Source organism: Marmota monax, unplaced genomic scaffold (genome assembly GCF_021218885.2).
Source record: "Marmota monax isolate L192 unplaced genomic scaffold, Marmota_monax_Labrador192_F-V1.1 WCK01_AAM20220418_F8-fsc00333, whole genome shotgun sequence".
In the NCBI taxonomy this organism is placed as follows: domain Eukaryota; kingdom Metazoa; phylum Chordata; class Mammalia; order Rodentia; family Sciuridae; genus Marmota; species Marmota monax.
Genome location: NW_026694397.1, coordinates 830,315 through 848,782, shown reverse-complemented (window position 1 = coordinate 848,782; position 18,468 = coordinate 830,315). Strand labels below are relative to the sequence as shown.

The 18,468-nt window shown below is 36.5% G+C and overlaps 1 protein-coding gene across 4 annotated transcripts; it reads right to left on the bottom strand.

The window, feature by feature from the left end:
• Positions 1-830: 830 nt before the first annotated feature.
• On the bottom strand, positions 831-17,778 carry Htatsf1 (HIV-1 Tat specific factor 1). 4 transcript variants are annotated; one of them, XM_046468151.1, is made up of 10 exons: positions 17,661-17,778; positions 17,130-17,347; positions 15,501-15,681; positions 15,089-15,136; positions 14,101-14,255; positions 11,798-11,961; positions 10,195-10,294; positions 4,536-4,625; positions 3,515-3,652; positions 831-2,974 (listed from the first exon to the last, which is right to left on the bottom strand). In XM_046468151.1, the coding sequence occupies exons 2-10, from the start codon at positions 17,313-17,315 to the stop codon at positions 1,721-1,723; spliced, it is 2,316 nt and encodes a 771-aa protein (XP_046324107.1). In that variant the 5' UTR covers positions 17,316-17,347; positions 17,661-17,778; the 3' UTR covers positions 831-1,720. The 4 variants fall into 4 exon arrangements, with proteins under 4 accessions (XP_046324107.1, XP_046324109.1, XP_046324106.1 ...); XM_046468153.2 differs by having other exon boundaries at positions 17,130-17,324; positions 17,571-17,766; XM_046468150.2 differs by having other exon boundaries at positions 17,571-17,722.
• Between the last annotated feature and the right edge of the window lie 690 nt (positions 17,779-18,468).

Below are 18,468 nucleotides of genomic sequence, written 5' to 3'. Positions count from 1 at the left end.
GATAATAGGATGTATTGTTGCCTCACAATAAACTCAGTTTTTAGGACCAATGAAACCTGATTACTTAGTACACAGGTGGCTATGTGTGTGTGCTGTGTGGCTGTTAATTTATATTCTCATGACCATTTTACAGCTATCTTTCACTTCTAGTGTGTTTATATGAAAAAATGTTCATATTGTAGATGGGAACCTGTCAGGGTTTGCAATGTTTTGTTTAGATGATGCAGTCCCCCAAATAGTGAAAGTTTACTACATTCTTTTTAATATTCTTAGTTGTAGATGGACACAATCTTTATTTTTATGTGGTGCTGAGGATTGAACCCAGTGCCTCACATGTGTGAGGTGAGCACTCTACCACTTAAATTAGCCCCCATCCAATTACTACATTCTCCACTCTTATAAATGGTAATATTTAGTAAGCAAAGGTTAATATCTGAAACAACAGATGAAATGTACAGTCTTGCAGATTTGGGATCTTCAAAGTTACAATTTTAATGTAAAGAATGAAGTGGCCCCTCTCATGATCATAGAGCTAACTTCCATTGTAATGTGTCCCAACCTCTGTTTACAGAGGGTAAAGCATTCTTTTCCTTTTATTTAGAAAACCAATTCTACAATACATCAGTGTTTAAATGACTCTAAATCTTTGAAGGGAACAGTTTGGGTTTGCAATATTCCTATATGTAACTTTTTTACTGACTCATCCCTGGTAAAATCCTGAAGATTTTAAGAAATCCCACACATGGACTAAAAAATCCTCAGAACAAAATGGGCTTCAAGTATAGGAACTCTTTGCTGTTTAAGGAAGATAATGATTACAGACGCTATAATGAAAGAGCACCAATGCAGTTTATTTTAATGCTTCTAATTTATGAGAATAATTTCTTACTGCTACATCATTAGTAATCAATACTGAAGTTGGAAAGCATAGTTAAGACCCACAACTGTATTGGACTACACAACTTCACACAATACTAGGCACCATTATTCTAAAACAAAAACTGAAGTATGCATGACAAAGTTCTTAATCTTCAGGGGATCCATGAACCACCCCCCAAAACTGTACAGAAGTTGTATAGTATGCATGCATAAAATTTTCTGGGGAGCAGTCTCATTAAATCTACTTTTAAAGGGGTGCAAGGAGGCTAAGAAACAGTACATGAAAGAATGCTAGTCTCCCCTATATTTTCAATGGTGGAAGGACTGGGCAGGGAAAAACTCTGAAGTGGTGTTTGCTTTATGAGTTCAGGAACATGTTCTGATTTAGAATGGAGAAATTGGGACACAAGTGGTAACATGAGCTGGAAACAAGGACACTCCCAAGAGATTTTGTATGAATAAAGCAATAGTATGAATTTAAGATACAATTTAACTCCAGTACAATTTTTAGTTTCTGCATATTATCAGCTTATTTTTATTTCTGAATATCACAAACTTCAATCAGAATACTTTTAAAAATATTATTTTGCATGCATTTAACAAATCTGACAAAAAGGACAGTATCCAGTTTATTTGCGTTATTAACTATGAGGTTTTAACTCGACAGCCAATTAACAGATATTTAAAATAATTAGGTACAGGTAACAATGGAAAAACTTCAATGCATTAATCAGATGGCACCCTATCACTATGCATATGTTCATATAACACTACTAGTAATGACCCTGAAGCACAGGCAAATGGAGATGGAGGACTCTCCCTAAAAAGCAAGTTTAAGGGATTAAATATCATCATCATCATCATCATCATCATCATCATCATCATCACTACTAAGGACAAAGCTGCTGCCTGTGGACAGTGCATCTTCTTTCACATTCCCCAAAGTCCCCCTGTCATCAGAATCCTCAAACACCTTGTCATTGGAACACTCCTCCTCATCAAACTTCTCACTGGAATTGCCATCTTCAAATACCTTTTCATCTACATCTTCATCTTCCTTTATGTCTGCATCTTCTTCATCTTCCTTTTCATCTGAGTCTTCAAACAGCTTTTCATCGGCATCCTCCTCTTCCTCTTTCTCTTTCTCATTAGCATCTTCCCGCTCTTTTTCATTGGCAAAATCTTCATCCTCTTTCTCATCAGACTCATCATCAAAAACCTTTTCATATATATCTTCTTCTTCTTCCTTTTCATCTGAATCTTCATCAAACTCTCTCTCAGAACCTTCCTCGTCATCTAACACTCTCTCAGAGCCTTCATCAAATTCTGATTTGTCGGTGTCATTTTCTTCTAACTCTTTGTCAAGAATGTTTTCAGGAAACTCTTTGTCAGAGCCCTCCTCATCAAAATCATTTTCAAGGCCATTTTCTTCAAATTCTTTTTCGGAGCCTTCTTCTGACTGCTTTTCAGAACCATCTTCATCAGATTCTCTCTCTGAGTCATCCTCTCCGGATTCTTTTTTGGGGCTATCCTCCTCTTCAGACTCCTTTTCAGGGTCATCATCTTCAGACTCTTTGGCAACACCGTTCTCTTCATAATCACGTTTGAGTTTCTTCTTTTTAGATTCTCTCTCAGGGCCATTCTCTTTCAACTCCTTCTTAGGACTACCCCCTTCAAAATCTTTTTCAGAACAGCCTTCTTCATATTCTCTTTTGGGACAGCCTCCCTCACACTCTTTCTCAAGGCAGCTCTCTTCAGACTCTTTTTCAGGGCAGCCTTCTTTGACCTCTTCTTCAGGCCCACCTTCTTTAGCATCTTTTCCAGAAGCCTCTCCTTCAACTTCTTCCACATCTTCTGCTTTTTCAAACTTCTTCTCATCAATAGGTTCTTCAAATGCCACTCCAGTTGCAGCTTCTTGAGCATTCATTTTAGATGTGCTTGGGTGCTCTGAAAAATGCCTTATTCTAGAAGGCCCTGCCCTTTCTGAAGCACAGACAGAATTTGAACGCTGAAGGCCTCTGTTGGCCTCCGGAGCATTGAGAAATGCCTCCCATCCTCTCAGCCTTTCCTCTCTTTCTCTTGAGGTCTCCTCCACCTGTGGATGAGTAGAAATTGCCATTAAAATGAGTTTTAGGCGACAAGAACAATTTCTCTGAGTGTTTCTAATTCTGATGAAAATACCCTGATTTTATAAGGCAGCTCCCCTCAGGAAATCCTAGTAATATCTGTCTTCAGTTTTCAAACACTTTACATTTTGATTTACTGACTTTAAATAATAGCCAAACTTAAATAGGATCATTTAACTAAATGAAAATACCACAGTACTGCAGAAATGTTTCATGTCTTAAAAGTTAGTATTTGAGTTCTGTCTGGACACAACAACACAGAAAGGAAAAGAAATGTTTTGGTTTAATGTGTTCTTTTCTTATCACTATTCTGGGCAAGTCTCAAAATTTCAGACTTACAAACTGCAACATTTTTTCTTTCCATCCTCTGAATGTAAAGTATTATTTAAAAGAAGTGTTGTTACACTAAACAGATTAAACCAAACCCAAAACTTCATCCTAAAAGACTGCTTGATCAATATTTGTTGGTAATAAAACAATCTGTGTGCCTTGATAACTGTAGAATTTACCTGATAATCTGTAGTCCCATCCCATGCTTGGGCGGTGATCTGTCGACCACCAAACCATCTTCCATCAAGGGTCTGAATACAATGATCAGCTTCCTCGGGATCCCTAAAGGACACAGAGGCCACACCATCTGGGTGCCTCTAGAAAGACAAGAATGAACAAAAAATAATGAACAATAAGATTAAAAGCAAAACACATTTGATAAAGTATGTAAGGTATAGTATTCTCTTTGATACTTCAAGGTAGAAGACTTTAAGAAGTCTTTCTCCCTTTTATCCCCAAAACGGCATGCATTCAGCTATTTCTTTAGCTACATCTTATCTAGCAAGAGCCAGAAATATTTCTGCAAAAAATATTGTTTAATGAGAGATAAGACAGAGTAATTGTTAAGACTATGAACACTGAAGTGAGATTCACTCTGGGATTAAATCCTGGCTGTTAGTTACCAGCTGAATAAACCCTGGGCACGGTGCTCCAACTGAAAAGTTTTAGTTTTCTCATCTGTAAAGTGGGTAGAATAGGACTTACCTACCTTGGAAGGGTTGTTGAGGGCTAAATGAGATAACACGTAAAGGAGCTAATAGTACAACAAAAATAAATGGTGACTTTAAATTACTGTGTCAATTTTGGAAGTAAAAGAAGGATGAAAAGGGGAAATACACAGTAGAATATTTTCCCCAATTGATCCAAATATAGAGAAGAATAATTTAGAGAGGGGAAAATGTGGGCAAATAGGGAAAAATAAAGTTTTGTACATTTTTCTTGCAGTTTCTTTCACCTGATCACATCCTCTAAGAGGGATGAAGAGAAATGAACAAGACATACCAAGTCTATCAAAGCCTTGACTTGTAAAAATAAAAAATGTCTATCTAGTTATTGTTGATAGATGACTACCATCAGATAGCAAACTTACTATATTAAAATATTAATCTAAAATTTAGGAGCTTACTGATGTTCAATAATCATATATTAAGCTAGAAAAATAATTGTTTTAGGATTCATTTTTCCAAGCCATGAACTTACATCAAAGAGAAGGAGCTTCCTAATTTGTCCAAACTTGGAGCACTCTACTCGAAGATCTTCTCTGATCTCATTCAGCACCAATGGATCGTCCTGTAAAAATTAACATAATTAAAATTTTTTTCTGTTTCTTCAACTATAATTCCTGAGAATCAAATTTATTGCTCTGACAAACCCACAAATAAAAAAAGTTTTGCTTAAGTTTGACTGTGTCTATAGTCTACAAAATTAAAAAAAAAAAATCAAATGAAGTTAGACCACTGCAGACAATGCTACTAGTATATGTCTACCCTGCTTTAAGACAGAGGAAATGGACAAGCACGGCAAAGAGAAGAGGGGGGCCTACAGTGACAAAGGAAAAAGGAAGGGAAGTGGGACTGGAAATTCCAAATTAACAGCAGCAGTAAAGGAAGAAACCCTGTGACACACTTTTAGTCACAGACTGGTAATTCCTGTACTGCATAGGCATCATAGTAATACTGATGAGTCCTTTGCTCTGATTTTCAGATAGATTCCTATTTACAGAAATGTTGCAAAGGAGAAAGAGATATCACTTTTATTGACTAAATTTTCTAAAACCTTTTTTGTGTGTGTGCTTTCAAGATTCTAGTTTAACTCACAAGGTAAACCTTAGGAGGATTCTTGTTTATCTTATCTTCTGCTGTGTTATAACAAGACAACACAGCACACAAGGTATAAAGCAAACATTAAGACATATTCTTACTGTTGCTCTTACAACAACCAAGTGTACGGAGAACATTTGAGCATTGCTATTTCTAGTAGTCAAGTTCAGGTGTACTTTCCTCCTCATATCAAAAGGATTTTTAATATTCCAATGGGAATATTTCTCTAAGTTTCAATGCATGAAAAGGGCTCAGAAAAAGCTATGTTTATAAACTTGAATTTCAACTACAAATATAAATGAAGATATGCTATCTAAGAATTTCTATTGAAGTCCATTTACACTAAAACATTTGAATGCATCTACCTTTCTCACAGGGTTTTATTTTTCTTACCAACTAAAAAGGAACTACGATGAAGTACCAAAAAGTAGCTTTTCTCCCTTAAAGTTCTCTCAAAAAGCAAAAATAAATTGGGAAGCAGTTACTGAAATCAGATTTAAAAGAAAAAATGTAAAACCCAATTTGCACAAATCTGCAGCTTCGAAAAGTATAGCTGGCAGATTGAATTTCCCTATTTATAAAACCTTATTTTGGAGAAGAAAACCTAATTTTGCAGAACTATCAGATCTGAAAATGGTGCAATGGAACATAAACATCTTTTGATAAAGTCACGCAGTGGCCATTGGTGATGCATGTGTCTAATCAGCTCCTATGGGATCATGTGCTTGCAGAAGGCAGGAATCTTGTTTCACTGAGTTTTGTAAACAGTACAGAATTTTATATACAGCCAATAATCAATAAAATATTTTTCAGAGTTTGACAAACTGTTCCTAATCTCTCTCTTATTCACCAAGAAAAATCAGGGTTATATAAAAAAACAAAAACAAAAAAGTTTCTAAATATTTAACAAATTTTGAATTTAAATGTGATTCCATTAGGGTGGGGGACACCATTATTTCTACATCAATTTCTCAGTATTCTTCCTATAAGATAGGTATCAATTCTGAGCCTAAGTCTTGCCAGACCTTTGTTTTCATTTATACCAACTTGAAAAACTAATACATTATCATTGCTGTACAGTATCCTGATGCTCCATGATAATGTTCTCCTCCTTTAGGAAGACTCTTTAACCTAGTGAGCTACACATGGAAATTTTCTGAAGACGGCACTTTGCAAGCAATAGGCCTGTGACTATAATTGGCCTCACGCACTACAACTTTCTACCATTAATTCTCAGAATTTATTTCCCCCATGATGGTGTTTCGTTTTGTATAGAAGAAATAAATGATATTTCTCATGCCTTTACAATATAAAATTACACTGGCTAAGACAGTGGACACTGATCACACAGGGTTACGAACATTTGAAATGTGGCTAGTCCAACTCAAGGTACTCTAGGTGTAAAACGTACACTACACTTTGAAAATTTAGTACCAAAAGGAAAAAAAGGAGTATACCTCACTAATATTTTTATACTCACTACATGTCAAAACTGTAATATGCTAGATATGCTGGATTAAATTAAAATTCACAAAAATTTAATTTCCTTAGTTTCACAATATATTTTTATTTGGATTATGAAAAAATTTAAAGTTCACATGGGGCTTACCTTATACTTCTATTGGACATTGCTGATACACACAAAGAGAAACATACCTTTGCATTTGAATTTTCACTCCTCATCTCTTGGGATTCTAATTTGCCAGACATTACATTTTTAAATAAGGCTGAATCAAATACTGCAGACCCTCTGAAGTGACATTAAAAACATTAGGCTTCACTGTTTACCCTGCTGCCAAAGAGTATTTTTAGATATGCTGCTTCTAACATTGGTCAACTGTTTAGAATACAAATATATTACACTCCCAGAATCTTGACTTATTTCTGATAACTTGAAGTAACTTGACAATTCAATGTTTTGTTTCCCACTAAAAAGCTCAATGCTAATGTCTGTTCTTTAGGGTCACAAGAAGTCTTCAGTCAAATCAAACAATCCCAAAATTATGTAATGAAAGCAGGCTTTCCTGTTAAACCCTTCTATTCATTGTCACATAACGTCTATACCAGTATTGTCTAATACTTTTTATGATGATAGGAAATTTGCATATCTGCATTATTCAATTTGGTAGCTATTAATTGCATATATAGCTCGTACAGTTGAAGAACTGAACTTTTTATTTAGTTTTAATTAAACTATACATATGTGGCTAGAATCTACAATATCAGATAGTATAGGTCTACACTACACATTCTGAAGTTCAAGACCACAGAGATAGTGAACAAAAACCAAGACTGTTCTCTCTCTTGCTAACAGGCTCTTGTCAATCTAGTTGAACCACTTGAAACTAGGTTGGTGCACAAACAAGGAGAGGGCCAAGGATTTCTTTGCTTGGGAGTTCTGAAGCCTACCACTGCCAGCACAGACTGTCCTGCCACCCTCTGAAGCATAGCATCTGAGAAGAAAATTGCTTTCATTTACAAAGATGTAAAGCAGAAATATTTTATCCATTGCATGAATGCAGAAACTCTGGCTTGGAAGTAATAGGGATTTCATTCATTCTTTCAATTATTCTTCATATAAATAATAGGGCAGGGGCTGGGAGTATAGCTCAGTGCTAGAACATGTGCTCAGCACACACTAGTCTCTGGGTTCAATTGCAGAACCATAAAATAAATATAGGGAGGGCCTAATAATAAATACATATTTAGGGTCTACAATTCTATTCCCTGGGACTACAGCAGCAAACAGAGTAGGCAAAGTCCTGGTCTTCATGGAACTCATATTCTAGCAGAAGAGATAAAATTATTTCAGATAATAATAAATGACACAAGTGAAACAAAACAGGGTAATATAAAGGCTCTGTAACTCCAAAGTAAAGTTTACACTAAACCAAGAAGTATTTGTTTTTAAAGAATCAGAAATTTATAAGTAGATCTGTAAGAGTTAAGATGGAATAAATGTAGCTTGGAGGGGATAATATTTATAAAGCTAAGTCAGCTCAGGGTGACAGTTACACATAAATAGGGTCTCTCAATAAGCAAGGCAGGAGGCAGAAACAAGAACATATAATTTAAATGCTTTAAATTAAGTTTGCAATTACATTCACATTTGAATGTCAGGAGTTTGATATATGTGAATCAAGGACTTCAAGTAACATAAATAAATATGCCACCTAAGCAACAAACCACTTATTCACCAGGGAGATAAAATTCGATGAATCACAGGAAATTCTAGAGTTGTACCTAGTAGACTAGATACTGTGATTTACCTATGAATTGCTTTTAAAGTCGAACCCAGCAAGGACAGCACTTCAAAAAGCAACTACAGATGCTATGCAACTTACAATGGGGTCACGTCCCAACAAACCCATCAGAAATTGAAAGTATACTAAGTACAAAATGCATTTAGTACACTTAACCTACTGAACACCAGACCTTAGCCTAGACTCCCTTAAATATGCTCAGAACATTTAAATTAGCCCATAGTTGGGCAAAAACATCTATTTTATAATAAAGATTTGAATATTGGATGTAGTTTAGTGAACACTGTATATACACTGTAGAGTACTGGTTGTTCATCCTCACGATTGCTAGCCTGGGAAAAAATCAAAATCCAAAATTTGAAACACCATTTCTACTGAACACATATTGTTCTTGCACCATCATAGAGTCAAAAATGTGTTCAGTCAAACCCAGGTAAAGTCAGAGACCTTCTGTAGTGTGCTTGTATACATGTGTGTTTTTAAGTCATACTTCATTATTACTGCAAGTCTACAATAGCTCTGTAATATTTCAAGGTTCTTCTGGATTTCTGGTCAGCAGAGACACCATGCAACTTTACAAATATACCACATGCATCTATCCAATGACTTTGAAAGATGTCCAGACTCCACAGGTGGACAGTAAGTCCTATTGCATCACTGTTCAGAGATGGAGCTCAATTGTCCATCTTGGGAACCTTTCTAATGCAACTAAAATGATACTGCATTTTGACACTGTTTACAAACCATGCACAGAACAACAAGAATGAGCACTGATTGCACCTACCACATTTGTAAACCTGGAATTTTACATTATGAATAGTTTCTTCATGTATAACTTGCTATAATTCCAGAACCAGACAGAGAATAGAGTTGCTTTGCCAGTAATGATAGTGTCAATCTACATCAGAAAAAATTAGAAGCAGAATGCAGCACAAGATACCTTGACAACAAGTAGTATTCCTCAAACCTCTTCAGTACTAGAAAACTTCCTTTATTCATTTCTTTCCTGTTCTTAAGAATTTTACATGGACATTAAATATTATAACCTTCTCCTAGTAGCCACTGAAGGGTTTTGTAAAACTGAGATTCTGAAAAAAACAACACCCGTTATTTAAAACATTGGGGGCTGAATTTCATTATACTAAGGATTAAACTTTTAGTAGCAAAGTGAGTTTTCATTTGCAAGTGTGCAACTGGTACTCTCCACCAAATCAGCCCATACTTGTTGGACTGCACTCAAAATCCACAAACTATCCTCATTGATCTTTAAATGATGATATTTCTTAACAATTTCCCATACCAAGAGGTTGTTATTTGGGGCCACAATAAGAGTATTAAGCTGAGAAGAAGTTCACTGGACTAGACAAAGGGGAATGAAGAAAAGGAAAGGGAGATGGGACTAGGAAAGACAATGGAATGAATCAGATATAACTTTCCTATGTTCATATACATACAACCACAAGAATGGGAAGTTATAATCCATATGTGTTTGATATGTCAAAATATATTCTACTATCCTGTATAACTAAAAAGAACAAATTAAAAAATTTAAAAAATAAAAAATAAAATAAACAGTTTTACTGGGATACAATTAAAAGAACATGGTGCCAAACAAAGACAAATCCAAAACATCAGATTGATTCTTGGCTCCATTTTTCTGCCTTATCCACTACCTGAACATGTAGGATGTGACATGACAAAGATGGAAGATGACCTTTGGGCTCCCTTGAAAGAAAACGTATCAGAATTCCTATTCATTAGAACACCATTTCCTACCTCAAAATCCATAGGGTGAAACATATTTTTGATGATGACAACTCGCTCATGGCGCATCCGGGATGGCCCAGCTCTCCTCTCAGGTCTCCAATCCAACTGCCTAAATATCATAATATAGTAGAAAGAAAATGAATTTTGTTTCAGACTTGTTGGATAGAAAATGAGTTACTAATATAACCCTTTGAATATTTAATAATGATAATTATTTGATTCTAAAACAATGTATATTTCTGTCACAATTCCATTCACAGAATTTTCTGAAAAAAAAAAAAAAAAAAAACACTGGGCAGGGGTAAAAATAAACCTGGTACCTGAAACCCTCAGCATATATAAGCAACTCATCTCATACAAACATTCCAATGGGACTCCTAAAATTCCTAATTATTTACTACTTATTATTCTCTAGGAAGATATGTAGTTGTTCCTCAGCATATATGGGTGACTGGTTCCAGGACCCACCTTGGATACAAAACCCATACTCAAGTCTTTTATATAAAATAGCACAGTATTTGCATAGAACCTACACATATCCTCCTGTATACTTTACGTCAACCTCTACATTACTTATCATATGATATAAATGCTACATAAATAGTTGTTATACTATATTGCTTAGGGAATAACAAGAAAAAGTTTCTCCATGTTCATTACAGATGTAATTTTTTCTCCAAATATTTTCAATTCAGAGTACACTGAGTCCACAGATATAGAACACACGGATATGAAAAGTTGACTGTATTTTGAGGTTAAAAAAATGTTTTGCGTTAGTTTTTAGGCACTTTATCATTATAAAGAACAAGCTGCACAGAAATATATAAAACTACTCACTTTGTTACAGTCTTAAATTCTACTAATACCATTTACAAAATTTGTAGTATCTTTTTAAACTAATCTTGTAAAAACTATGGGACAGTACAACTAAACACTTTTATTATTATTTTAACATCAGGGAAAGTATCCTTTTCTTAAAACTAGCATACTTCAGTCTGTTTAATAATATATTAATAAAAACCTGACAACATTACATATATGCTACATGTAACTATACAGAAAATACAGTAATAAAGCTTATCATTTCTAATTTCTACTAACAAACCTGTATATAAAAATTTAGCTCCTGGTATAACTGATTTCAATTCACATTGAAAATAAACCAAAAGTTCTGGTATATAAGCCTAAACTATCTTGCTAATTTAATGTTCAACATTTTCAAAAAATGATTTTTCTTGGGGCTGGGGTTGTGGCTCAGTGGCAAAACATTTGTCTAGCATGTGTGAGGTACTGGGTTTGATTCTCAGCACCACATATAAATAAATAAAATAAAGGTCTATTGACAACTAAAAAATATTTTTTTTAAAAAAATTGATTTTTCTTAGTTCAGTTAATTACCATTATATTATAAATAAATACTGCAGAAAGAAAAAATACCACCATTGCCAAACCAGCCCATCAACTAGATTACCAAAGATCCCTGGTGAACTAATGAAATTCTTTAAAAATGATCTGTAGACATTTTTGATGAAACAAAACTAAGTGGCTACTATCAAAAATATACTTTAGGATATTTATATGGAACCTTTCAAAAAGAAAAAAAAATACAAACTTCTGTTGCAGAGACAGCTTCTTCTTATAGTCTTTGCACTTCTTTTTCTTCTTTGAGGCGTCATATTCCCCCTTCAGCTGAAACTTTGCTACCTCGACATGTAATTTGTAGCCTCTAATTTCATCTTCATCCAAAAGTTTTAATGCAAGTTCCACAGATTCCCTCTTTATAAAGGTAAAATAAAATACAGTCAATAAGTTACACACTGAAAATTTGAGAAGTCTTTTAGAAAGGAATGATGACAACTACCTACTTTGAGATAAAGAACTCTAGAATGTAAATAAGGAAACTTGCTTTGGAGACACAGCTGCCCCTAACCAGCTGTGTGAACTTGGGCCCCTTACTTAAACTCTGAGCCCCAATTTCTTCCTTTGTAAAATGGAATAGTACTATCTTCATCACAGGGCTCCTTATGAAATGAAATAGTTCACGCAAAGGGTAGGAACTAGCAGACAGTTAAATATTCAATAAATTAATTACTGGGTTAATTTTGCCTCTTGGAATGTCAACTGCACATCTACAAAATAAGGTGAATGGACTTGCATAATGGAAGGTTGATTCTAGTTTTAAAATCCTATTGTACTCCCACCTGAAAGGCTAGATGACTCAAGGAACTGGGAATAAGATTTCCAGCCTTTAATTTTTTGCTTCAACAACTAAAATACTGGTCTGCAATACACTAATAAGTAGAAGATATCTAGCGGCATATTCATGAAATACATTTATAGAATGTGGGTCCTATATAAGGTGGGCAGTTATCAGATCCAAAGAGTCTAAGACCTGAAGGTCTGAGGAAAACAAAACTGAACTCAGCTGCTCAAATCAAATATGGATCTTAAAATAATTACCCAAATTTTTCTGGAACTCAATTTACTGGTTTGATAATCTTGTGCTTTTATGGGCCCTAAATTATATATATGAAGTTTCATAAACTCCATTTTTAAATATCCAATCAAACCCCCTTAAAGAAGCAGTTCACAGATGTTTAATAATCCTTGATGAATTATAAAACTTACAAATCTCCTTACATTTAAACACTACAAAAGTACTTCCCTCAAATGGTCATGCTTATATCCCACATCCACCTTGTTTAAGAACAAGGTTAAAAACCTACCTACCAAAAAGCTGTCAGCTTAATCCTTCCCTCTTCTGGTCTTACTGAAATACAGCAGATTCACAACGCACTTGTAGTGCTTGCACTGCTGTTGTACCATTTTTATTTTACTTTATAATTACTGTCAGGTTCTATGACAAATGTACATTTCATTATCATGTACATTTTGTACCCAGCAATAACACATAATACTCGTTCCTAAGGTGGCAGGTGTTGTTGCCTTTGGCACTGAGCTACCTCTGTGCAATTTATGGTACCAAGACTACACAAAACATCTGCAAATTTCTGTTAATATCATTCTCTTTTCTCCTATTCAAAAATATTTTAAAGCAATAAGCATAAGCTATCATGTCCTTTATAATCTAATTCCAGGGTCAGAAAAGTCATTTTGTAAACAGCCATTTAGTAAGCAGTTTAGGCTTTGTGGGCCATGAGGCCTATGCTCAAATATGCAACTCTGATGAAACACAAAAGCAGTCTCAGACAAATGCATAGATGAATGAGTATGGCTGTGCTCCAATAAAGCTTTATTTACAAAAACAGGTGGCAGGCTGGAGTTTGCAAAACCCTAGTCTAATTCATTGCAACAGGCCAAAAAAATGTTTCTGGCTTTCATTTTTCTTCTCAGATTTTTAAACCATTTTCCCAACTGATTACACACATTGATGAACAGATCTTTGCACTGAGAATTTTAAGACAAAAGAAGCACTTCAGGCACATACTTATATACTTTCAAAACACGTGAAAACCTTACCAAAGTGATACACACAGGTACCACCTGAAATTTCAGTTTTCTTTATACCCTGTTTTGAATACTTCTTGGTTTAAGTTATCACCTTTTATAGTCCTGGGCTGGGATTGTGGCTCAGTGGCAGAGCATTTGCCTTGCACGTGCGAGGCACTGGGTTTGATCCTCAGCACTACATAAAAATAAGTAAATAAAATAAAGGTATTGTGTCCACCTACAACTAAAAAAAATTTTAAAAAATGATTATAGTCCTGGCTCCTGAGGTAAAAATGGTGATACAAAGGCCAGGTGCAATGAATCATGCCTTTAGTCCCAGCTACTTAGGAGGATGAAGCAAGAGGATCATTTGAGCCCTCGAGTTCAAGATCAGCCTGAGCAACAGAGTGAGACCTCTATTAAAAAAAATGGAAATACAAGAACTTATTTGATCATATAACTAACCTTCAAATAACAGCAAAGCCCATCTCCTTTAAGATTTCCTTGATTATCTTTGTAAAGTTTGACCTTAAATTCTTCTGTCTGAGGATCCCTCATAATAATACCAAATTTAGACATAAGCTGTATAAATTCATCCACTGTAATGTCAGGAGGTAAACCTGTAAAATCAAAAAAATTTTCCAAAATATTTATAAAGGTGAAAGTTACTTAGCATTCGATCAATTAGAAATTTACAACTTAGGTGAATGCAAAACTGATTTTCCAAGTGAATGCAAAAATCTTACGTCTATCAAACTAAGGAACATTCACATATTTATGTATTCGAATATATATTAAAATTATTTTTGCTTAGCCCTCACTGAATCTGAAGAGGGCAAACTGTCATCAATTAGCTAACGCAGGTAAAATGGATGGTATATGCAAAGTTACATACACTTAATTTTTCTTAGACCTGTAATAAGCAAATTCCTCATTAGTGTAAACAAGTGAACAAACAAGTCTACAATGAGCCGGGCATAGTGGCACACATCTGTAATACCAGCAACTTGGAAAGCCGAGGAAGGAGGATCTCAAATTTGAGGACAGCCTAAGCAACTTGACAAGACCCTCTCAAAATGAAAAAAAAAAAAAAAGTCTGAGAATGCAGCTCAAAGGCAAAGCACCCCTGGGTTCTATCCCCTATACCAAAAAATATATACACATATACACATAAAATACAAACATATATATACATCCATCCACAAAGATTTTAAAAATGGACTTCAGAGGAACTAAAACTAAAAATCATTTTGAAAAAATCTCAACATCAAATATTTTCAATCCTGGGCTGGAGTGTGGCTCAGTGATAAAGCACTTGCCTCAGATATGTAAGGCACTGGGTTCGATTCTCAGCACTGCATATAAATATGAATAAAATAAAGATCCATTAACAACTAAAAAAATTTTTTTTTAAATTGTTCAATCTTAAGTTTGTTTTAAAAGGTATACATACCAGACACATATACATTTGTATTTCTGTCTTCTTCAACATGAAACCACCCTAAAAATCAAAAAGAAATACATAAAATACTTAAAAGCCAAGATAAGAATTACATTATGAAATTTTGACAATGTGACAGTTTCTTAAAATCTCTACGAACTTTCTCTTACCTTTAGAAGACTAATAAACTAACTCAAATCACTGCCTACCTTTCAAATATTTGAACCTTTTGACAGATTTGTTTTCAAGCCCTGGCTAAAAGAGAAGATGGTCATTTTATCTTGATTCTTTATGACTCAGACATCTTAAAGAAAAAAACTCATTCCTTCAGAGCTATTATAATTCCCCCAAAACTAACTATATATGTTTACACACTCACATTTTAAATTTTTATGCTCATGTTTTGCAAGGTACAACCACTTGCCTGATTCAGCCTTTCTTTTTTCTCCCTTCTTTCTAGGATCAGAAGGTTCAGGGGTTTTTCTTTGTGGCGGTTCCTCTGCAGTCCTAGTGTTGGCATCTTGGACATTTGCAGTAGAACTAGATGCGCCATCATTAGAGAAGCCATAATTGGCTTGATAGGTAGCAATGAAATCTTCAGTGATCTGGACAAGAAAGTCAAAATGCATACACAAAAATTCAAAGTTATTTCCACCCATAAAAAGTTTAAATTTCTGCAGATTAACACTTATAGTAATTAAACTGTAAATGCATAAAATACCAAAGCATTTAAAGAAATATTGGCTCCTTTTCTAATTGTTTCATTTGTAAATTATTACTTCCCTACCATACCCTTGACTAAGGCTACAAATACATAAAATAAAGGAAATAGCAGCTAACAATAATGCAGAACACCAAATGTCATTTAATAATCTATTATAGAAACCAATTTCTTACTGTATAGATGCAATATACGTATACAATAAATACTCACACTTCTGAATATGAGAGCATATGGCATGCAACTCTTGATGTTTTGTATGAAGAATGAGGCTAACAATTGTAAAACAAAATGTTCATATTGACTCTATCACTAATTAAATTACACTATCATTCAATATCAAAACAAATTAAGGACAAGTCCAAATCATATGTGTATTCCTTGTTTTTTGGAATTAATAACATAAAAAGAGAGTTACAAATTAATCCCTTACCAAATAATTGATAAGTACTCAGAAGGAAAAAGAAAACAAATCTGCACTCAAGCTGGTATCACTATACATAAGTAAAGTCTATTTTAACAATTTGGAGAGATTGGAATATATACAACACAAAATGGAAAAGAAAAACACTAAAGTTTTAAAATAACCATCCAATCACACAATGGAGACATATTTGGTTATTATCAGCTTGCAAGTTACTGTGTTGTTAATATCCTTTGATACTGATGCTCATATGAGTCTTAAGATTATCAGGGAACATTTACCACAAGTTTAGAGAACCAAGTTTAACACTAGTTATTTTACTTCCAAGCTGAAATAAAACAATTAACAAACTCTGAGTACTCCAAACAAATGTACACAGATCATTTCCATCCATCTTCTGTGCATCTTTAGTCACAGTCCTGTGGTTAAACGGTTCAAAGACATATGCCCAGGGACAAAATTTTGTAGGAAAATAAAGCAAAGGGCAAAGAAAAGTTCAAACAATAAAGATATATAAATGGCTATTTTTTTAAAAAAATCAACATGCTTCACACAGTACATAAGCTTAACATCTGAATTCCCAGGATATATCACCTTGACTATCTTAAGATCAAACGTTACTAAATCTAGTGTTTTTCCTCTTTGCAATAAAAATCAGTCATCAATGTAATAACCAGCTGTGACCTTCACAGACAAAATTAATAAGGCATACAAAAGGCATTTAAGACACTACCTAAAGATTTACGTTTCTCTACACATAGGTTCTGCAACAGACGCAACAAAAAGACGCGTCATGACCAGACATGGGGGGCTAGGATCATGGTCCTTGGCAAAGCAAACGTAACAGGAGTACCAGCAAGGCTGGCCAGGCGGCCCTCTCCGCAGTGGCGCCGGTGCCTCTATCTTACCTTGGGGAACCATGCCTTCTTGTCCAGGTCCCACTCATAGGGGGTGTCGGCCGGCTGCTGCTCAAAAGAATCGGCTTCTCCGCTGGGATCATTCTGGGTGTCACCGTCCTTGGTGTCTCCGTACAATTCTTGCATTCGCAACTGCTCATCAAACTCATCGTTCGCATCCAAGTTGTTGCCGCTCATGTTTCCTACCTAGCCCACCGGCAGGGTTTAGACTAGAGAAAAGGCCCAGATGACGCCGGAAGGGAGCAGAGAAAGGGAGGTCCGCTGTGCTCAGCTCGAGCCCCGCCGCCCCCCGGCCCGCCTCCCCACTGCGCCCCAGCAGTCCCCGGGAAGTCAGGGCAGTTCTGCCGCCGCACCGCCCCCGGCTCCGCCCGCCCGCCAGCCGCACACGCGCGCGCGCATGGCTACTCTGAGCTCGGTCGCGCCGCCGCCCACCTGGCTCACTTCACAGGGCTGCGGTGCCGCTGCTCGGTCCGGGACGCAGCAGTAGCGCGCACGCGCGCCGCCGCCGCCGCTGCCGCCTACCGGGTCTGAGACGATCGCGGCTCCCGCGGCAATGTCAGGAAATGATTTAAAAACGAAGCCCCACAGAGCCTGACGCAGTCGCCATTGCCGCCGCGTCGCGACGTCGCGAATCGCGCCGACACGCCCACAGTAGCGTCAGAAGGCGCCGACGCGGGCTTGCGGCTCGCGAATCGGGGGCGGGGCCCCAGGGGGTGCGTAGCTGTCTCGTGTCAACGCCCACCAGAGCCCTCCCGGAAACGGGACGTGGCCCGCTGGGACCCGCAACCCCTTAGGAACCTGAGGCTCAGCGGAGTCTCCCACGGGTTGGGCGAGGTTGGGCTCCGGGGGTGTCCCGAAGGAAGGCGTGGGAATATTCCCATGCAGCGGGCGCCGGGCGGTATCGCGGCAGGCGCCATCTTGGGAAAGTGGGTGGGGCGGGCAGAACTTTCTTTTGCTTAGAGAAAATGACGCGCCTCCTTCTCCCGGTAGCCCCTCCCCTGCGCAGGAAAGGTCTTTTACTTATTTTTTAATGATTGCTGTAGGATAGGCATCGGCTGTAGTTCAACGTGGCCGCCTAAGTACCTGACGCGGGGTCTGGTGTCTAGTGCGGAGTGAGTGTATGAATGAATGAACGAACGATGGGATGAAAGTGGCAACCTTTTCCTAGACTTATCTCCCTCCTATATTGATCTGGTACTTTCCTCAGGCTGTAGTTCGATTCTATTGGAAGGAAAGATGGGCGGCGCCCGTATACTCTAGTACTCAGAGGTACTCAAGGTCCAAACTTGAAGCTCAATTGTAAACATTCCAGTGTAAATGCCAGTTTCAC

What these genes read in the sequence shown, in the direction of transcription:
- Htatsf1 (XM_046468151.1), bottom strand. Translation starts at nt 17,315, where the DNA reads ATGAGCGGCAACAACTTGGATGCGAACGATGAGTTTGATGAGCAGTTG. An exon ending in TACAAATGTATATGTGTCTG is followed by an intron (nt 14,256 to 15,088) that starts GTATGTATACCT and finishes TTGATTTTACAG; the next exon opens with GTTTACCTCCTGACATTACA. An exon ending in ATGGGACTACAGATTATCAG is followed by an intron (nt 2,975 to 3,514) that starts GTAAATTCTACA and finishes ACTCATCCACAG; the next exon opens with GTGGAGGAGACCTCAAGAGA.